Here is a 22,370-nt window from a genome sequence, read left to right as displayed (position 1 = left end):
TTGCAGTATATTCTCTACAAAGCATCAGGAGTGGTTCTGTGAAACCTTATCTCATATTACTTGTGTGCTCAAGCTTTCCAGTGATGCCCCACATGATACCTAGTAAAAGCCAAAGTCCTTAAAAATCCTGAAGGTTCTCACCCTTCCATCTTCCAATTCATCTGCTACTACCATATCCTTCGGGCTCACTGGCAGAGTCACTTAGCAGTGGGGTTATTTTCAGCATATAATTTAACCCCTCTGAGATGTAATTTCCTCATCTATAAAATAGGCATAGTAATAGCTAGTTTATGATATTTATGATGAGAATAAAATAATAATTATAGCATTGATCAAAACCATAAAAAACAAGTTAAGCTTACATAGTACTTACTGTATACCAGGCATTATTCAAAATTCCTTTCATATATTTACTCATCAAATCCCCCCAACAATATCATAAAGATAATTCAGATTATGATTTGCATTTGGGGGCAAAGAAAATATGGCACAGGAAGTTAGATAATTGCACAAGTTCAAGCAGGTAGAAAACGTCAATGTTGATTTGAACCCAGGCAGTTTAGCTCTAGAGCTTATGTATTTAACCACAATATTTTGAGATATTAAAATATAAAATGTCTGGCATATGCTAAGTGTTTAAATAATACTAGTGCCTCCTCTTCCCTCTTAGTAGCATTGTGACATAAGTTTATGTACAAGTTAAAGACAAATCTGGGGGAAGAAGAACAAGTATAAATAAAACTCATTTTAGGAAGGCTCACATCACTCTATGAATGGAAAAATACACATACAAGTTTTTCAAATATAAGAACTAATTCAGCAAGAAACAAGAATTTCCCAAGAAATGTTATAAAAAGTAAGAGGGATCCAAAAGACCAATCTTTCTAAAATTAGACATCATGAATCAAGTCTTGAACCAAATGTTAGAGCAACGGTGTTAACTAAGATGTTCTAAAATTCTGAATTGACTTGAAACGTGATTGTTCCTATTTGTGATTCTCCTAACTCCAGTATTTAAGCAAAATAGCAAGGGTAGGTCACAATTTCAAACAATAAGGGCCTACCTAGAAGGTATGACCTTGTGACATGCTGCTACAAACACAGCAGAACTCAGGTTCATCCATATGGGAACATTTTCATTGGAATCTTTTTTTTTTAAATACGAGCCTTGGAGGTGCCTGGGTGGCTCAGTAGGTGAAGTGTCTGTGGCTTAGGTCATGATTTCACTGATCCTGAGTTTAAGCCCTGCATTGGGCTCTGCCCTGCCAGTATGGAACCTGCTTGAGATTCTCACTGTCTTTTCTCTCTACCTCTCCCTCACTCTCACTTTCTCTCTCTGAAAATAAATAAATAAACTTAAAAAAATAATATAATAATAATAATAAAATAGGGGCATCTGGGTGGCTCAGTAGATTAAGCATCCGACTTTGGCTCAGGTCATGATCTCACGATTTGTGGATTTGAGTCCCGCATCGGGCTCTGTGCTGACAGCTCGGAGCCTGGAGCCTGCTTTGGATTCTGTGTCTCCCTCTCTCTCTGCCCCTCCTCCCTCTCAAAAATAAATAAACATAAATTTTTTAAAAAAATAAATAAAATAAAAAATAAAAATATGAGCCTTGATCATTACCATAGGACTAAGAAATATCAAGTTAGTCTCTTCCTTCTTAGTAATTGCAAAAGTAATCTTTCAGATGTCAGTTGTAAAACTTTGAAATAAAAATTTACCTCGCTTATTTGGATGGGAAGAAGATAGACCACCTATAGCGTAGGATATCTCAGGATCTTCTGTCTCCGAAAGCTGTTCTTTTAGATTTTCCAGCTGTTAAAACACAAACATAAAAATTATTCATCTTTAATTAGAATAATGCTGTTTTCTATTGAAGAAGAGAAAGTATTTGAGTAAAAAATGAAAAAGAGCAGGAAAAATGGAAGAAAGGGAGAAAGGAGAAATAAGGAATAGAAAAGGAGAAAAAGTAATGAAGAAAATAAGCAAAAAGAAATAAATAGGAAAAATACAAGGAAACTTGTATTTAGAGACTGACTGAAAAAGGTACATGATTCAACAGGACATCAGGAAAAAACAGGTTTATGATGAAGGAAATCCACTCTGGGTGTTAATTAATGGGGAGCCTGTAAACATAGCCCGTGTTCCTGGACTTGATTTCATGTCACCTATAATGAGCAGTGCTTTTCAAGGAGCTCCACAGAGTTATGTGTTTGGATTTCCTGAAATATTTCTCCTTTCCAGCAGGAAGGGAGAAGTATTTTGAAGCCATAAGGTTTTTACCCGGAATTCAACATATGTTAATTTTTAGCAAGCTCTCTGTCTACACCCTGAAGACCTATCTCTACCAAAGTAGAGTTCAACCTGGCTACTGAGGTTGTCCATGTCTGTCCCACTGAGAATGATGTTAGGGCACAATTCTCTCTCCCAAACAGACACATAGTTTGCCTAATAATGGATTTGTATGCATGTATGTGGAAAAAGTTTTGAAATCATCTTATCTGGTGATTTTCAACTTTACAGCATGTCAAGGGGTTGAGGAATACGGCTGCTAAGGGTCTCCCTATCAGAAGGCTAAGAGCAGGTTCAAAGAGGTGACCCTTGGGGAGCCCGAGTGGCTCAGTCAGTTAAATTCCCAGCTTCAGCTCAGGTCATGATCTCCCAGTTGGTGGAATCAAGCCCTGCGTTGGGCTCTATGCTGACAGCTAGCTCAGAGCCTGGAGCCTGTTTTGGATTCTGTGTCTCCCTCTCTTTCTGACCCTCACCTGTTCATGCTGTCTCTCTCTCTCTCTCTCTCTCTCAGAAATAAGTAAAAGATAAAAAAAATTTTTTTTAAACCCAAAAAACAAAAAACAAAGAGGTGACCCTTCAGGCCCCCAACTAGCTGTTTTAAACAAAACAGCTCCACCTTTATATGCGACCATATGAACTGGATATGAGACCATATCCAAAAGTGAAATGGAAGTATTTCACACTCTTACCTGGTTACGTTCTTCCAATTTGCTAGCCAGTTCTGTGTCTGTAAGACATGTTTGTCAGATGAAAAATTTCATGGCAAATAATATTTGATTCATGTTACAACACACGTTTGGGATCCTATGTGGAAGGCAAAGGTCCTTTTCATAGATTTGAGACCACCCACCATCCCTAATATTTTCTCAGTGCCTGAAATATTGAATTGCAACCAGTTATGTAATAAGAAAATACTTGATTACTTGTGGTAAGCACAAAGTTTTCTAAAACAGATCATAGTTCTAACGAAGACTATTATTTAGAAATAAACTATTCTACTAACATGAAGGAATTTTATGAAACAATCGTAAGTGAAAAAAAGCTGGACACAAATATCTATATAATTCATTCATGAAAGAAATTCCCAGAATATTAATAGTAACTCCTTCTGGGTTTTACAGTTTGAGTATGAATTTTTCTTTTTTATAACTTCATACATTTTCTTCAAGGAGAATACCTTATTTCTAATTTTAAAACCCTACATTTTTAAAGTAGTCATTAAGATATTGTTATAGTCAGTACATTGTCCCATAACTAGACAATTTTTTTTAGAGGACCATGTTTTCTGAGAGTGTACCACGTTGACATATTGTCACATTTTCTCTTAGGCTTGACTTGCTAAGTTTCTGACAGGATTTGTCATTTCTAGGATAAAATGCTGGTGCATAATTGTAAATTAGATTCTTTTGATCTTCAAAGAAAAATATCTCAATAGGTATGCCTAAATTTCCCAGTCGTCTCTACTCCAGTCGTTTCCCGTGTGGAGAAAATTCAATTGCAAAATGCGCTAACTTAACTGCCATAAAACTGCACTTACTTTGTGAAATTTCTAATGGAAACCTGTGAATAGATTTGAAGCATTTAGTAAAAGAAAACATTAACTATACCAGTGAGGAGTTACAGAGATGAGAATATGAGTAAAGATACCTATTTTGTAACTAGATGGTTACTGGTCCCATTAAGACCCTCTAATTGAAGAAAATAGAATTTTAATATTTCTTAGTGATGCCACTGTTTTTATCGTGAATATGAAGTAATGAAACATACTTAAGGTGCCAGTGCAGCATAAAAAGGAGTAGTTATTATTTTATTTGCTATAAATTAACATTGAGAAAGAGCAGGTCAGAGGACAGAATAAATTCTTCTCACCAATGTTGGAAGGTCTTTGGAAATCAAAATTTTTATTCAGTAGAGCCAGCAATAGTTCTTCATGGTTTGCATCTTCCTTATCTGGAAACAATTCATTTCCTGTAATAATCACCCCAATGTAATGAAGCCTCCATTTTCAATCTGTGTCACCAAAAGCACTTCTAATTAAATACATTTTATAGCTAACTATTAATGCCTATACTCACCAAAAAAAGGTGTGTAACCTAAAAAGATGGCCTGTTTCAAAAATCATTGAATGTATAGGAGCACTCAAAGAGAGATTATGAGAGAGGAAGAGAGAAAAGGAGAGACAGAGAGTATGTCTGAAAGGTAACACCCTAAAATTTGCCTGCTATCATTTCTGGGTAGTAGAATCTCAGGTAAATTTCTTATTTTTTATCTGTGTTGTTGGAATTTTCTATTCTTGTGTTTAATATGAAAAATATAAATGAAAAGTTTTTAAAATATTTTTTAAGTTTATTTATTTAGAGAGAGAGAGAGAGAGAGAGAGAGCGAGTGGGAGAGAGATCAGGGGAGGGGCAGAGAGAGACAGAAGAGACAGAGAATCCCAAGCAGACTCCATACTGTCAGCATAGAGCCAGATGCAGGGCTTGAACTCACAAACCGTGAGAATATGACCTGAGCAGAGATCAAGAGTCCCACGCTTAACCCAGGCGACCCAAAAGTTATTTTTTAAAGAAAAAAAAACAAACAAACAATATTTGATTTTAAGATTCTGTGTGCTATACATGTTTAAATATGAGCCATTTTGTGTTCTGGAGATTGCCTTTAAGCCATCCAAGGAAACCTGTGGAAGAGGTGGTATGAAGTCTACTTTCTTCCATAATGGCATCTGTCCATCTTTTCCAGTTTACCTCCCAGCCCATTCATTGATCAGATGCTCAATTCTTTCAACACCTTAAAAGCAAAAAAGTCACCCAATTTTTTTATAAGTATTTTTATTGTGGAGTAGGAATCAGAATAATAGCCGTTACTCAAGCTATAACACATGAAGATTCAGCAAGATATCTATCAGCAAGTAATGCAATTGAAATAATAACTAGTGTATTACATACAAAATGAACTTTTGTGATGTGGCCTGAAGAGTCAAACCTTTATCTAGAACTTCTATGGGATCATGCTCCCCACTTGTTAGCTCCTCATTCTAGCTGACAGTGTGAGCAGAAGCTAGATTTGTTGACTCTGAAGTTTAGAAGTGAGAATATTGTTGGGGCGCCTGGGTGGCTTAGTCGGTTAAGCGGCCGACTTTCGCTTAGGTCATGATCTCGCGGTTCGTGAGTTCGAGCCCTGCGTCGGGCTCTGTGCTGACTGCCAGCTCAGAGCCTGGAGCCTGTGTCAGTCTGTGACTCCCTCTCTCTCTGACTCTCCCCTGCTCACGCTCTCTCTCTCTCTCTCTCTCCTAGAAATAAATTTTAAAAAAAGTGAGAATATTGTGGTTTTCGCTACAGAAATGTCTCATAATTTAACTATGTTATTCTGTTTAATCATCTGTCTTTCTCATGTCTACAAAATGTTAGTTGATGAACTCAATTAAGAGGCTAATAAAAGAAATGAGAAAGACTTGACGAGGAGGCAAATGGATGATGTGGGACAGATGACAGCATCATTTCTCTGTTGACCAAACATAGTTCATGAATGCTCAGCTCTTCAATTTCCTTTACTTCATAAACATAGAAATTATCTGTAACATTTTTTCTACTGATTAATTAAGACATCAATACAATATCAATGGAAATTTGCTTAACATCAATTATATGAAAACCCTCAGAGATAGTTTAATTTAAGATGTGACCATGCAATAATGTCATTGTTATTACAGTTGTTCATTAAAATGTTAAATTACAATCTACAATCTTTAAAATACTTTGGTTTGAAAAAGAAATAGGTTACATTTTATAGCCAGATGACAATGACTACTTATTTCAGAAAGAGAACTGTGATAAGAGAAACCAATTCATTGCCTTAAACTTAGAGAATGTGTGAGACCAGGAGCAGGTAACAAGGAAAGTGTAGAGCTGATGCTTTTAGGAACTTAATTACTAATTCACTTAAGTGAGAGACTGTTCACAAAAGGAAAATTAATCTATTTGCCTTTCTTTACCACTTTCGTTTCCAATGGAAGTGCATAACTGCCCTTAGAAATTCTTCTTAGGTATTCACTTCTGAGGTTGTCATTACTTTTAAAGACAACCATCTTTTATAGGAATCCCTAAAGACAAAGTGTTTTTAAGAGATTTTAAAAAAATATTTAGTTAAGTAAGATATCATTTTAGAAATATAATAGAAAATAAGTCTTTTTTTCTTTTTTTATTTTTAGCTTTAAAACAGATATGGTTTTTAAAAAACAATTACACATACTTTAAATATGTTTCTGTTTTTGAACTAAAAGTTACTATGATAAGGGAAATGCTTGAATAAAAATTACGTGAGTGTAGTGAACCCTTAGCACAAAGGATGGCAAAGTTATCCAGATGTGACAGAGTTAATGCTTTTGCAAAAACACAGATAATACTGGCTCATTGCTACTTAAGATACTGAACCTTTTTTTTTTTTAATGTTTATTCATTTTTGAGAGACAGAGAAATGGAGCATGAGCAGGAGAGCAGCAGAGAGAGAGGAAGACACAGAATCCAAAAATGGCTCCAGGATTTGAGCTGTCAGCACAGAGCCTGACCTGGGGCTGGAACTCAAAGCCATGAGATCATGATCTGAACCAGAGTTGGGTGCCTCACTGACTGAGCCACCCAGGCACCCTTTGAAGATACTGAATCTGAAAGATTTCATTGTCTCCTTGCTTTTCATTCTAATTTGAAGCTTTTCACTGCACATAGACAAGAAATTTTACCAGAAAGAAATCTGGAAATACCCAATACCCAAAATGATAAAATACAAAACAATTAATAAATTTTCCAGTCTTTTTGGCCGTGATACTCACTTTTCAACCTTTTGTGGTAGGCAGTTTGCCCTGTGTCAGGTTTATCCATTGAACCATGCTGTTCTATAGCCCCAACCAAATGAGAACTGTCAGGATGTGTCATTTGTCTTGGACATTGTCTAATACAGAAAGAGCAGGATGGTAACCCCAACTTTGTACTCTGTTAGCCGACAGATGCTTATTTGAAAAATGTGTTCAAGAATATCAGTCAAACCTTTGGCTGGTTTGAAAAATGTGTATATGGAGAAAGGCTCACTCTAATCATAGACAATTTAGATCAGAGAATAACCTTACTAGTAACGTAATCTTTTCCATTTACATACAATAAAAAATATCCAAGAAAGTCTTAGACCTTTCCAATATGCTGCCAGTGATATATGCATATCGCTGCGCGGCATTCTGGGGTCAGAGGTGTTATTTAGTTGTAACCTAGCAAAATGCTTTAGAGTTTGATTTTTCTATATTCTACATCCACATGAAATCAGAAGTTACATTTACCACCAACTAACATCCTAATTTTACTAAGTCCTCAATGAATGGTCTCATTTTTCCTCAAACATTTACACTGTGTTAAGAACACTGAAAATATCATTATTTCACAGGAAGAGCAAAGGAGGCCTATCATGTGTAATGATTTGATTGGCCAAAGAATAAATGGGAACTATGGCTAAAATCCAGACTCTTTTCATTCCCAACCTTATATTTAGGTCTCTGAGACAATTTATTTTTCAATGGGAAAATCCCAATAAATAAATAACAAGGATGTATGCAATTTAATTTTCATGGCCAAAAGAACTGCTCTCTCATTGACTCTTTAAAACCACATTTGAAGCAGCATGGTCTAGTAGAATTGAATCTGACCCGAAAGGGAGAAACTCAATCTCTCCTCTCAACCCAATGTCATGTAAACAAAATGTATTCCATCCTGCCTTGGTTCCCTATGTAAGGCAAAGTTAAAGGCTCTTTCCTTCCCAATAAGGAGGTCAGTTAGATGATAGATAACCTCAAAATTTCACGCTGGAAGGAAAATTAGAGAGCACTATTTGAAATTACTATTTTTCAAACATAAAGAAATATATAAAAGCTTCAATGAGGTTGTTTGCCTAATAAATCAACATTAAATTTATCCCTACTAATTCTCAGATGAAGAGCTATTTCCAGTACAAAAGGCACTGAATATTTTAAAGAGAGAGCGATACAAGTTACAATATTACAAAAGAGCAGAAATTTATTTTTTCCAACCTTCTCATGGTACGTATTTTAGATGTCATAGATTAAATTATTTCATTTAATGTAAGTACTCTAAATATGCTAGAAATCTGATAAATACAGTCAATGCATAATGTGGATGTTAGCATTGTCCTCCTGAAAAGACGTTGATTTCCCCATGCATTCTTATTTCCAAATCTCTGAAAACACAAAGTTGCATCTTAATGTGTTTTCATCTGAGCCATTCTCCTTTCATAAGTAGATTATTTGTAACCTCATTGAATACAAATTTTATTTTTGTTTCCCCAGATGTACTTTAAAATACACAATTAAAAAATAAAATACAATATGCACATATTAGGTAATTGATTGCAGCACTACAATTGTAGTACTACTTATACATTAACTATCTTTAGTCATAGAACAAAAGTGAGAAAATGGTGCCCTGTGATTAGATAAAAAAATAAAGTGTAGTCAAAATAAATTTAGTACAGTGTTGGTTAAAATTAATTTACTTGAGAAGAACAGCACCACAATTTAAGTTTAATTTAAAACAGCAACTTCTGAAAGGGTGTTCGATGATTAAATAATACTCACGCCTTAAAGTATTATTTTGATAATGGCAGAAAAATCAAGGCAGTGCCAACAGGAAGGTAAGGATTATTTACCCATTTGTAGGATTTTAGATTCATGTGTACATACCTTGGGGAAGATATGGCCGCCCATGCACCAATTCCAAAAAAATCATTATAGATAACAAAGTTAGGAGTCCAAAGCAAAGAGTGGTTGAAATGATCTTCTTCATGTTAAAAATCTTTGTGCTAGCAGAGAAACTGACTGTCTAAGTCAAAATGAACACTTCAGTGGCTCTGGAATGCTGCAGAGATCACTTTTAAAAGGTGGCCAGTGTGCTTCAACTACAAACGATCTGGACAAAGAAAAAACTTATAAAATGTAATGCATTCTGTCAACATGATTCACTACTTGGAGAAGTGACAGTTTTGCTACTCAAGTCAGTGACAGGAAGAACCCAATCGATATATCTCATACCTGCCCATTTCACTAAAAGCAGGCATTCCTATGCAGGCCCACGCACTTCGGACACAGGCAAAGGCATAAAGCAAAAATTGGCAATATAGAACCTGTTGGTTCGATTTTCATAACAACGAAATGGGAACAATGCTTTCATCTGACTAAATTAGAGCCCCCCTCACCCCTTTTCCCCCCTCCCGAGGTCTTCCTGATACCCCACTGTTATTTACAACCGCCACTTTATTTTTAACCAACCAAATAGATTTGAGTTGGGAAGGGCTCAAACTGGAAATGAATCATAATGGGAACATTAATGTCTTACTGCCCTGAAGAAGGATGGTTTCATTTTGCTGCAGCCAGCACTTCTAAAGATTAAAGCTGAATCTAATTAATTCAAAGTTGGCAAATGTCCCGTCAATTACACTGTTTAATACTTGCTTTAATTGTAATGGTTTTCTTTTTAAGTCAAAGTCTTTCAGTGTATCCACAATTCCAATTTTACGGCTCCAAAGATGTGCTAATGACCTCTGGCCTTGGCACTTACTTCTGTCCGGAGAACCCTAGATGCATTAGCTCTAAAACTGACTCCGTTCCCTGTGTGCAAACAGCAGCATGAGATGAGGTGAAAGGAGGGCAATGGCCCAACTTTTCACTAACCCATTGCTTTAATAAATTCCCTGAATAAAGTCTAAACTACTTAGTTTGATATTCAGTCTTGTTTTTTCCGTCACAAGCTCATTTTCCATTATTATGTCTGTGCACCACAGTGAGCTTTCAATTCCTGAACACACCTTACACTTCCTCACTTCAGAGCTTTGCTGACAAATTTCTATCTATCTGGACTCCTTTCCACCACCTTTTTACCTACTCATTCCTCATGCCTCTGATCAAATGCACCAGCTCTGTTCAGTCTTTTGGATATGTCTCTTTCTTTTGCTTTCAGACATAGGTTTGTTTGTTTGTTTTGTTTTTGTTTTCTGGGGGATTTTTGGTGAGTGTTTTTGTTTTGTTTGTTTTGTTGTTTTGTTTTGTTTTTACCTTCTTTGGACTTCCACAAGACTGCTTAGGTATCTATCATCGCTCCAAATCCATTCTTCCTTTCATTACAGTTACGTGTTTTGTGTCTGCCTCCACTATTAAATTGTGAATACACTGAACGCAGTTATTGTCATAGACATTTCTGTCCTGATTTGCAAATATTGGAGTGATTCAAAGGAAAAATAAGTGAAAACATATTTCATTTGTGAGTAAACAGCAACTGAAATATCTGGTAATTTAGAGGCAAAATTGGATAATGCTCTTAAACTTTATATCTAGGTATAAAGCTAAATGCATGGAAAGAATAATTGCAGCTTCTTACGTCTCTATTCTCTCTTGAGCCTAAAAATTCAAGAACAATGTCTGAAACTTGATCCTTAAAGTTTTTCATACTATAGTGTTTCAAAACCTGTCATTCAAATATACCCTGATGCCATTCACCATTATTTATTTACTAGGTTATTTGGATTAGCTTTTTAAGCTCTTTTTTTTAAGTATGTCAGTATAGAAAATGGAAAATTAGTATTAATGGAGAAAGAATATATAACTATGATGAAAAATAGTATAATTGCAAACAATTATTATAGAAAAGAGTAAAGAGGCACCGACGAAGGCTCAGTCACTTAAGCATCCAACACTTGGTTTCAGTTCAGGTCATGATCTCATGGTTCATGGGTTCAAGCCCCGCATCAGACTGCACTGACAGTGTGGAGCCTGCTTGGAAGTCTCTGTTTCCCTCTCCCCCTGCTTCTCTCTCACTCAAAAATAAGTAAATAAACATTTTTAAAAAGAAAATAGTAAAAAAGTATAAAATAACTGATAATAAACTTGATCATTCATATATAATATATTGATAATAAATCTAATAATCCAAAATGAAGACCTGGCAATAAATAACAAATGAAATGTCAAGTTAAATATGAGTCAGTATTAAAGACATGTTTAGCTCATGGTTCCTTCATTTAAAAAAAAGTTTTTAAATATAAATAAGATTGTTTGAATTTTTAAAGTTTTTGATGTTAAACAGCAGGTCAAGGAGCCTCAATTCCCATGAGGTTTGCCTTCCTAAAAGAGGCAAATTAACTGCCCTTTCTGATAAGTTTGGGTACTGATGACTCATTTCTAAACAAAATGTTATGTATGACTTTTCCTCTACAAACATTTGTTTCAGGAAATCTGATGCAATCTCCTGAATCTTCTGTCACATTTTAGCTGATGTTTGCAAAGTAATGAAAAAGAAGTGCCGTATCCGTGACCCTTCCGTCTACTTTGGGAAAAAAAGCTCACAAAGACCTTTAATGAAATTTTTATCTCTCTTAATAATCAAAATATTTTACTAAATTCTTTTCATGATTATATATAATTAATTATCCAAATAAAAACAAGTTTTCACTATTGATTATGTTAAACACATAAATGAAGTTAGAATATTTGTTTCTGGAGCTGTTAGTATACATTGTAATAATATGTAACAAGGTTATTGTTGCCACTTATTGAGCAATAACCCCATACCAGGCCCTGTTCTAAACATTTCACATGTAAGTATCCTACTTAATTTCTATATCAGTCCTTCAAAAATTATAAAGCTGTTTTGGTCTTTCGCCTTTTACAACAAAGGAAAATTTATGGAGCCAAAAGGAAACCTAGATCCAGTGCAGAGCCCCATTGCTACCCCACATTGTCTCTTATCCTCAATTAGGAAAACAGAAATGTAAAATGATTGGTTGTTCCAATAAGAAAGATCCCAATTTCAAGGGAAACTTACAACATTTTGCTTCAAATTTTCAAGAGCAATTTTATTTTCATCAGTTAGTCTGTATTTCAGTTATAACTTCTAAATAATATTTCTATTTTGTCGGTAAAAACTTGTCAAGTTATATTATAATTTATAGATAACTCTAAGATTCATTTGCATCTTGACTATTTCTCATAATCAGTGACAGGAAAAAGCACAGATAATCAGGGTCCATGTGGTAACTCAAACATGTATGAATAATTACTTTCTGACTCTATTAAACAATTGGGCTTTTTTTCTAGTAAGTGAAAAATTTAAACAATTTTATTTGGACCTTCCTCTGACCCTATGATTTCTTAGTAAAATTTTTTTAAAGCTTTCTTTTTATAAAAGTTTTTTAGCTTTTATTTATTTTTGAAAAGAAGGAGAGAGCGCACACAGGCAAGTGAGGGAGGGGCAGAAAGAGAGGGAGACACAGAATACAAAGCAGGCCCCAGGCTCTGAGCTTCAGCACAGAGCCTCAGGCAGGGCTTGAGCCCACAAATCTTGAGATCCTGACCTGAGCCAAAGTCAGATGCTTAACCGACTAAGCCACCCAGTCACCCCTCTTAGTAGAAGTTTTAACACACAATTAAATGAATGAAGAAAAAAAAAACCCAGCAGACAGAAAGGAGAAGGCAAAAATAGAAGCTCTGGCATTCTGATAAGTGTGGGTGTGGATTTTTCTCATTTAAAAGAGTTCAGAAAGCCTTTATTTTTTCAAAATAAAGTAGAAATGTTTAATCAAATGCCTTGACAACTTTTTAAATTGGGTTATTTGTCTTTTTATTATAATATTATTAACTTATTATTATTAATTTATTATTTTTTATTATAGTAAATTATTTAGTATTATATATTAAGAGTTCTTATATTCTGGATGCCAGTCCCTTATCCAATATATAATTTGCAAATATATTTCCTCTTTCTGTGGATTGTTGTTGCACTTTCTTGATAATGTCCTTTGAAGCACAGTTTTTATTTGGATAAAGCCCAATTTGTTTATTTGATCTGTGTGTGTGTGTGTGTGTGTGTGTGTGTTTGTATTTAGTATATCTAAGAAATCATGGCCTAATCCAAAGTCATGAAGACTCATGCCCATGCTTTCTTTCAGAATTGTATAGATTTAGCTCTAAAATGTAGACCTTGACCCATTTTGCTTTAAGTTTTTTATATGGTGTAAGGTAGGGGTTCAACTTTATTCTTTTATATATAGATATCTAGTTGTCCCAGCACCATTTTGATATACGGTTTTATTTCTGGTCTCTCAATTCTATTCCATTGATCAGGTTTTCTATCCTTAATTCACCACCATACTATTTTTTTTCCAGTAGGATTTTATTTTTTAAGTAATCTCTACACCCAATGTGGGGCTCAAACTTACATCCCCGAGATCAAGAGTTGCATGCCTTACCAACTGAGTCAGCCAGGTGCCCCCACATATTATCTTGATTAATGTAGCTTAGTATTAAGCTTCAAAATGAGGAAGTGTGAGACTTTCAACTTTTTCCTTATTTTTCTGGATCTTTTCCATTTTCACATGAATTTTAGAATTAGCTTGCCAATTTCTGTAAACAGGGCACCTGGAATTTTGGTAAGAATTACATTGAATTTGTAGATCAATTTGGGAAATATCACCATTTAAAAAATATTAAGTCTTCCAATCCATAAACAAGGTCTTTCTAACTGTTTAGGTCTTTAATGGTTTTCAAAGTTGTCTTAAGTTTTCAGGGAACAAGTCTTACACGAATTTTGTTCAATCTATTCCTAAATGTTTTCTCTTCTTGATGCTATAATAAATGGAATTGCTTTCTTAATTTAACTTTCCATTGTTCATTTCTAGAGTATGAAAATACAATTGATTTTTGTACATTGATCTTGTTTCTTGAAACCTTCCTGACTTCATTTATTAGCTCTAGCCTTTTGTTTGTTTGTTTTTGTTTTCAAAGATTCCTTAGGATTTTCTTTATAGAAGAGTATGTCATCCATAAATATAGTTTTATTCTTTCCTGTCCACTCCACGTGGCTTTTATTTTGTTTTTTTAAATATTTTATTTATTTTTGAGAGAGAGATAGAGACAACATGAGCAGGGGAGGGTCAGAGAGAGAGGGAGACACAGAATCTGAAGCAGGCTCCAGGCTCTGAACTAGCTGTCAGCACAGAGCCTGATGCGGGGCTTGAACCCACCAACCATGAGACCATGCCCTGAGCCGAAGTCTTAACCGACTGAGCCACCCAGGCGCCTCGCTTTTATTTCTTTTTTGTGTCAATTGTTCTGGCTATAACCTCCAGCACAATGTTGAATAGAAATGGTGAGAGCAGACCTACTTACCTTGTTCCTGGTCTCAGGGGGGATGGATTTCAAACTTTCACCGTAAGTACAATATTAGTTCTAGATGTTTTTTTGCAGGTGCCCTTTACAAGGTTGAGGAAATTACCTTAAATTCCTAATTTGCTGAGTATTTTTATTATAAAAAAGTATTAGATTTTTGTCAAATGCTTTTCCTCATTTATTGAGATGACCATGTGATTTTTGTCCTTTATGCAGAATGTATTGAACAGATTGACTGATTGTCAAATAAACCTTGTATTTCTGGGATAAATCCCATTTGGTGTATGATCCTTAGTAAATGTTGTTAGATTCAGTTTGCTAGTATTTTATTGAAAATTTTTGTATCTATATTTATAAGGGATATTGTTCTGTAATTTTCTTGTTATTTCATTGTCCAGCTTTGGTATCAGGATAATACTGGCACCATAGAATGAATTGGGGAACTTTCTCTCCTCTTTTATTTTTTGAAGACTTTATTAAGGATTGGTATTTATTCTTCTTTAAATGTTTGGTAATGATTTAACAGTGAAATCATCTGATTGTTGACATTTCTTTGTGGGAAGTTATTGAAATACTAATTCAATCTTATTTTTATAGGTCTATTCTACATCTTGATTTTATTTTGGTAGTTTGTGTCTTCCTAGGAATTTGTCCATTTCATCTAGGTAACCTAATTTTTGGCAAATAATTGTTCATAGTCTTCCTTTTTCCACCTCTTTATTTCCATAGGTTTTCAGTAATATCCCCAAGGTGTTAAATGTAATTATTAATCTTTTAATATAGAAATAAAACATTGAGGTATTTTGTTACTTCTTTATTAAGAAGAACCATGAGATATAGAGACCTCTCTGGCAGAATCCAGGAGAGAATAATAGTAATAAAACACATATATCTAACACTGAACACCAGCAGGAAGTAACATCCAGAAGAGGCTCTAAACCAATAGACAGGCAAGGCAACAGAAATTTCTCCAGACACACTGTAATATAGGAGCTTAATGTTTTCATGTAGCACCTTTGATAATAGCTGAAAGCATGGAAGGTGTCTGAGTAGAAGTAAATAGGGGCTTAGATTCTGGTCAGACTGGGGACTTAAAATCAAGGGTCAAATACATGGTTCTTTCCTTGCAGCACATGATGCAAACCAAAACATCATTCAAAAATCTAACTGAAGTAAATCACTGGGCAAGAAATCAAATAAAACACAGTCTGTGCAAATAGAAAGAGAGGAAAAACTGAATTAAAAAAAAAAACAGTGTAATAAAAGAGATTCTCTAAGCCTACAGATGAAAGCTGTAGGAAACCAGACTCTTAGACTTGAGACCAGAGGAAAACACTACCAAGAAAAGGGTTTGGGCCTCAGTTTAAAGGATAGACTCCTTGGCCATCAGAGGCCCTGGGCTATGACAGATGTCTCTAAACTCATCTTCTTCCTTCACCTCCTATGGAGATGGTAGTTGTAAAGATGGTTTTTCAGTTGTAAAGTGGTCCATTTGCTGCTGTCATTTAAACAAACCTTTCTCTCTCATCTTAAACAAATAAACTTTACTACACTATTCATAACTTCCAACTACTTCCCGAGTAGTCCTGAGTTTCTCTCACCATCAAGGCCAAGCTTCCAGAAATAATTTTCTTCCTCTGGTTCTTTCCCACATATTTACTTACTTCAGCCCATTGCAATCTTCCTTCTACCTTCCTATTTCCATGAAATAGCCCTCACTAAGAACATCACTGCTGCCAAACCCTATGAGCCCTTTCTGGTCCTCCTCTCCCTGTGTATCTTTTCCAGAATCTTCTTGGTGGACCACAGCCTTCTTAATGAAAACCTCCCTGGTTTTCTCCTACTTTGCTAGTCATTGCTTTTCAGTTTCTTTTAACATATCCTCCTCTTGTGACTTTGAAAGGTGAACTTTGTCAGAGTTTTGTTCTAAACTCTTTCCTTATCATGCTTCAATCTCTTCCAGGAAATGCATAACTTTAATCACTACATACATGCCAGTGACTCCAAAATGTATACCTCTCTCCTCACCTCTCTTTTGAGAACGATACCCGGATTTTTTAGAAGGTTCTCAACCACATCCAGAAGCAAACCCTTCATTTCACTTCAATGTTTCATGTCTCTTCCAGTGTTCACTAACAAAGCAGGATGGCCATTTACCCAGTTATTCATTCAAGAACCCCATTGCTCTCCCTTCCTCCCCATCTTCTTTAACAAATTGCAAAGCTCTGTCATTAAACCACTTAGGTATTTTTCAAATCTTTCCATGTCTGTCTATAGGCACCTCCCTAGACTAGGAAGCTATCATCTCTTTCCTACACGACTGAAATACCATTAATATGTCTCCTGTACCAGTGTTGCTCCCCTTTAATCCATTTCCCACAAAGATTTTAGAGTAATCTTTGGAAATTCAAATGCCAGTCTGTAATATTCCTACTAAAAACCCTTCAAACTTTTTTTGTTACACTTAGGATAAAAATTGAATGTCATGACATGGTCTACAAAGTCCTTCATTATCTGCCTCTACTTACATTTTCAGTTTGTCCAGACTCATCTTTCCCTTACCACAGTTCAGACACAATGATCTTTAAGTTTTCCAAAAATGTTAAGCTACTCTCTGCCACAAGGACTTTGTACCTTCAGGGAGACACATTTACTTCTTCTCACACACACACACACACACACACACACACCATTTTAAGCCTCAGCTAAAATTGTCATTTCCTCAGCAATATCTCTCTGATTTTTCCATACTAGGTAGGTCTGCCCGTCATAGCCTTTCACTGTATTTTTACTGACTAGCCTATGTTTCAACTCTAAAGAAATTACTATGTATGTTTCTGTGCATTGCCTGTCCTTATTGCCATGTTCAGAAACCACAAGCAGTTCAGGTACATAATAATCCCAAGCAAAATATCTAATGATTAAGCAAATGAATAAACAAGTAGACTAGGAGTCCATTTGCAGCTCTGTTTGTGCTTGAGTGGCCTCCTATTAGTTTGACTACCTCAAATCCACCTACCACAGGAAAGAAGGTTACTGACTATTCTAGCCCCAAACGGAGCTATTTTAAGGAAGATGGAAGGACAAGTGTTCCAAAAACAGGGCAGGGATGAGATTTCCAAAACCAGAGTCTCAGTGCTCAGAGGAAAAGAGGGCAAGAGAGGCAAAGGCTGGCATATTTCTGTTGTTGTTTTTCTCCCAAATTGAGGAAGTAGGTGGCATTGAGCAAGTGAGGTGAAGGGGAACCAAGCATCACTTTGATTTAATGGGCAAGTTAACTCATTAAACTCGTAAGCTAAGTGAACACCTTAATGTTTGTATAGGCCATGCAATAAACTATAATGATGCTTGCTATGCCTGAGAAAGAAAGTCAGTATCTTTGAGAAAGAAAGTGTTGAAGCCAAGAGATGTCAGAAAAGGAAATTGGCAGGCATCCTGCAGATTCATCTAAGGTCTGAATCAAGGCTTTTCCAGAGGTTGGGAGAAAAGAGCATTTTTCTAGGAGATTCTCTTCAAATGTAACTTCTGTGCCTTTTCTCCTTGTGTGTGACTCTTGGATTTGAACTGCAGATGGAAGGATTTGACCCTTGAAGTGTCTAACTCGTAGAGGAATAGATCTGTGTTTGGCCACATTCCTGACTTTCTTTTGTGGCCACATTCCTGACTTTACTTCTGTTAGGAACTAATTTTTGGCGTCCTGTTCCCTCCTCTCTGTCCCTGATGTCAGCTTTCTCCTTTCCTTACTCTGAGAGCTGGTTTGGAGCTTGTAGTGGAGGTAGAATACTTTCGAGAGACCATTCTTTTGTTCACAAAGTTCCCATTGTCTAGAGGATCCTTATCCCTCATTATTCTGGAAAACTCTTTTTTAAAAAAAAGTCTGAGATCCAAGATTATATTTTCCAATTAAGAATTCCTCAATCTTCTTAGGGAAAAATTAATTACCTCTTCTTCTATTTAAAGCATAATATAAGTTGTGTTATGACACCTGTATTATGTTTGTTACTAATTAGGTCTGTGTGTCTAGGGTCTCTCTCTAAACCTGAGTTGCTTGAGCATAGGGAATATAATTCCTTTCTTGCTCCTTGTAACATATCCCTTCCAGCCTGTGGTAGGAGTTAAATGAAAAAAATAAATGGAAAATATTTAGCATGGGTCCTGGAACACAGTTCATGATTGCAAATACTGGTTAACAGGAATAGTAATTCCACCATTGATTATCCTGATTTAAATAATCTCTATTTACTCAGAAAATTAATTTTAAGAAAACATCATCATAATAATGCACAAAAAGAAATATTTATATTGTTATCTAGCCAGGCTAAATGTTCTTCGTTCACCTAGTTAAGAAAAAAGTTGACACTTTCTGCGTCTCCATGTAACATTGGTACTTCCAAGCTCTGGGCTTCAGGCTCTCATAAAATGTTAAGGATAATTACACCCATGATCTCTTCCCCTTGAATATTCCATGGCAATATTCTGCTGAACACTTTCCCTTAACTTATTGTTCTCTATTTACAGCATGTATAGTCATCATTATTTTTTTGAAAAAAGAAAAAAAGATAATTTAAGATGATTTTTGTTCATTTGCACACCCAACATAGTATATAGCACAACAGTAGTTCTCACAAAAAATTCATTGATGAATTATGGAAAAGTCACTCCTTTAGCTCAGAATGACTATTCTTTTTCCTCAGTAAATCTATTTTTTGTGTGCATTCAAGTTTATCACTTCCTTTCCTTTCATTTATGGTAGTGACTTCCTGCTGTCCAACAATATACAACCTTTCTCTCTTTGATTGGGCCATCTCCTCTTTTTTTTCTTAGGTGAATTCCAGCAAGTCATTTTGGGTTGCCAAACATATTTATGAATTTACATAAGCCTTAGTCAAACCAGCAGGAGAATTTGTCTCATTCTAGTGATGGCCTAAACATTTGAATGGAAAACAACAAAGTAATTCAAACATCCTTAGCTTTACATAATCCATGTTGCTCAGTCTTAGATGATTCACAATGCTACCTTACCATCCACAAATTTCTTTCATTTCTCACCACAATATATTTCAAGATATTACTCTGAGAAAACTTCTATGTTACTAATACATTAAATAATGAATGAAGATAGATATTGAGCAATTCAGTTTTATTAACTAAATTCTTGGTGATATTAATACATTTATAGAACTTCAGTCCAAAGTGCAGTGCTTAAGGGAGAAGATGCCATTATCATAATGAGCTTTCTGCCTCTGACACAAACCATTAGGTGGAGTCAATATTTATGAAGCTTTTATCCTGACTTGTGTAATTTGTAACTCTTGCCTGGGTATGATTTTCAGCTCAGTTGTTCTTAAGTCCATTAACTACTATAACAGGATGAACTCAGATTTATTGCCACTACTAGGAGCTTTGCAAAGAGGTGTGGGTTGAGAGGAACAAAAGAGTCCTTGGAAATCGGAGGACACAGAAACAATCAATTTTGTTGGCTGCTAAGATTCAGCTCCATAGATAGTTTTAGTATAAGATACCTCCATTAGGCACGACTTACATCCCTTGAACAGGTATCCATTCCCTGGAATTTAAGAGGGAAGAATTTAAGACAAGATTTGGATAGTAGTATCTAGGAACATATTCCCTTAAAGAAAAAAAAAACCTCACAGTTAATAACCAAGTACCTATTTATCCCAAACATTATTACCATCAGTGAGCTAAGTGATATAAGGGATACAGTCATTCAAGAAGCTGTGTTCCATAATGGAAAGGGCCCATCAATAAGATTCATGATGCCTAAATCCAGTCTATGATGCACTATTCATGAATGTCATGACAATTGATGAGGCCCAATTTCTTTTTCTTTTTCCACATCCAGCAGCTTCTTAGTACTTCAGGCTGATGGTGCAGTGAGAAGTTCCCTATGGAATATTATATACATGATCTTGACCCACACCCAAGCCATTTATAGTTCTAATTTTCACTGTATCAAGACATAGACTAGGATGCACACACTTGTTTACATGCAGGTTGGTACCAGATCCTTCACTGGAAAAGGATGTGTTGAAGAAGAAAGACATAGTTGATGGCTTTAAAAGTAAATCTAGGAGAGCTACCTGAAACAGCCTTCATCCAGAGAAAGACAAGGATTTGAGAAATAAATATGCTGGCCAACTTGAACTTGAATGGGACAACTCTGAAGTATGTTATGGTGGATTATACTCTAGTTGCCCACAGTGGTAACTTGTTTGATAACATATTCTTTTGATTTCCTTTCTTTCCCAGCCTCACTTCTCCTCTCCCCATCAGATCTCTTCTGATATTTCCTACCCAATAAACTACTTGCATTTGAAAACTTATCTCAGGGCTCCTGGGTGGCTCAGTTGGTTAAGTGTCCGACTTCAGCTCAGGTCATGATCTCACAGTCTGTAGGTTCGAGCCCCACATCGGGCTCTGTGCTGACAGCTAGCTCAGAGCCTGGAGCCTGTTTCAGATTCTGTGTCTCCCTCTCTCTCTGATCCTCCCCGACTCACTCTCTGTCTCTCTCTCAAAATAAAATAAAGACAAAAAAATTAAAAAAAAAAAGAAACCTTGTCTCAAGATGTACTTCTGCAGAAATTAAATTAAGAAAACCACTCATACAATGTGAATATAATATTTCACATTTTATTTTAACCTCAATTTAGGAATTCCCCAAACATAAGATATGTTTATATTGTTTATCTTTTCCATCACTTACCTTATAAGAAAAAGAAAGACTACATTGCTTTACAAACGTAAAGAGTACAAGTTAACTTCAGAGATAAAATCACTGATTTCAATGTCTGTAAATAAGACGTAATGATGATGAAACCCCAGCACATTTTACATTTTGCAAACCATCTATTTGTCACATGTTTTGTTAGTTTATATATATTCTTGATTTACCCCCAAAAAACTTAAGTCAAAAGTATCAATAGCAACCAGTTTCCATATTAGCTTCAGAAACTGCCCAAAGCATCATAGAGACACTGATCATAGTACAGAAGTCGTGCCTGGGAGTTCTTCAGTGGCTTGAGCACTAAATAGTCTCTGGTAAGGAGGGGACATTTTCATGCTTGAGGCTGCTGCAGATTTCCTATTAACTAATTCCCTGAAGAAGCTCCAGTTCACCTCTGGCAGACCTTTCCTCCTCAGCACATGAGGGATGTGCTGCTGACAGGAAGCAGAGTGCACCCCACATAATTAAACCAAGGAGAGATTCCTAGGAATTATGTGACTGGAAAGAATCAGCAAGCTCTGCTCCCCAGTTTAATTAGCTAATGAATGCCTGGACAGGCACTAAGTCACTTTACTGATGCAGAATTCTGTTCCTATCACTCTGTGTGAATACAGAATTAAATTCTTGGAAACTGAGCTTCCTTTGGATCCTTCGCTTGACTTTGAAGGTGCTCCATGGACTGGTCTCAACCTGCCTCTACAGTCCCCTCACTGACCACAGTTCTATATTCCCTCCATATTTCTTTTTTTTTTTTTAAGTTTATTTCTTTATTTTGAGAGAGAGCATCAGCAGTGAAGGGGCAGAGAGAGAGGGAGAAAGAGAATCACAAGCAGGCTCCATGCTCAGCATGGAGCTTGATTTGGGCCCACTCTCGTGAACTGTAAGATCATGACCTGAGCTGAGATCAAGGGTGGAACGCTCAACCAACAGGGCCACCCAGGCATCACATTCCCTCCATATTTCTAATACATGGTGTTATTGCTCAAGTTTTTTCAAGAAGAAACCTTGAGACAAAATTAGACGCTGATGCTCTACTGGAGGTCTAAAGGGTGGCAGTATATGCCACATCACAATATGCCACTTTCACATAAGGATTATTTAGAGCTAAAGACACCTGA

At 35.9% G+C, this 22,370-nt stretch overlaps 1 protein-coding gene across 2 annotated transcripts in view; it reads right to left on the bottom strand.

The window, feature by feature from the left end:
• UTS2B (urotensin 2B) overlaps window positions 1-22,370 on the bottom strand; it is a 48,440-nt gene that overhangs the window by 8,660 nt on the left and 17,410 nt on the right. For both annotated transcript variants that reach the window (XM_077754377.1, XM_077754378.1), the window contains exons 5-7: window positions 4,166-4,264; window positions 2,986-3,023; window positions 1,726-1,819 (exon numbers count right to left, since the gene is read on the bottom strand). In XM_077754377.1, coding sequence (XP_077610503.1) covers window positions 1,726-1,819; window positions 2,986-3,023; window positions 4,166-4,264 — 231 coding nt within the window. The remainder of the gene's footprint in view (window positions 1-1,725; window positions 1,820-2,985; window positions 3,024-4,165; window positions 4,265-22,370) is intronic.

This window comes from Crocuta crocuta, unplaced genomic scaffold (genome assembly GCF_008692635.1).
Source record: "Crocuta crocuta isolate KB4526 unplaced genomic scaffold, BGI_CrCroc_1.0 scaffold70, whole genome shotgun sequence".
Taxonomy (NCBI): domain Eukaryota; kingdom Metazoa; phylum Chordata; class Mammalia; order Carnivora; family Hyaenidae; genus Crocuta; species Crocuta crocuta.
Note: the sequence above shows the minus strand (reverse complement) of the source record. Positions and strands in the feature narration are given on the sequence as shown.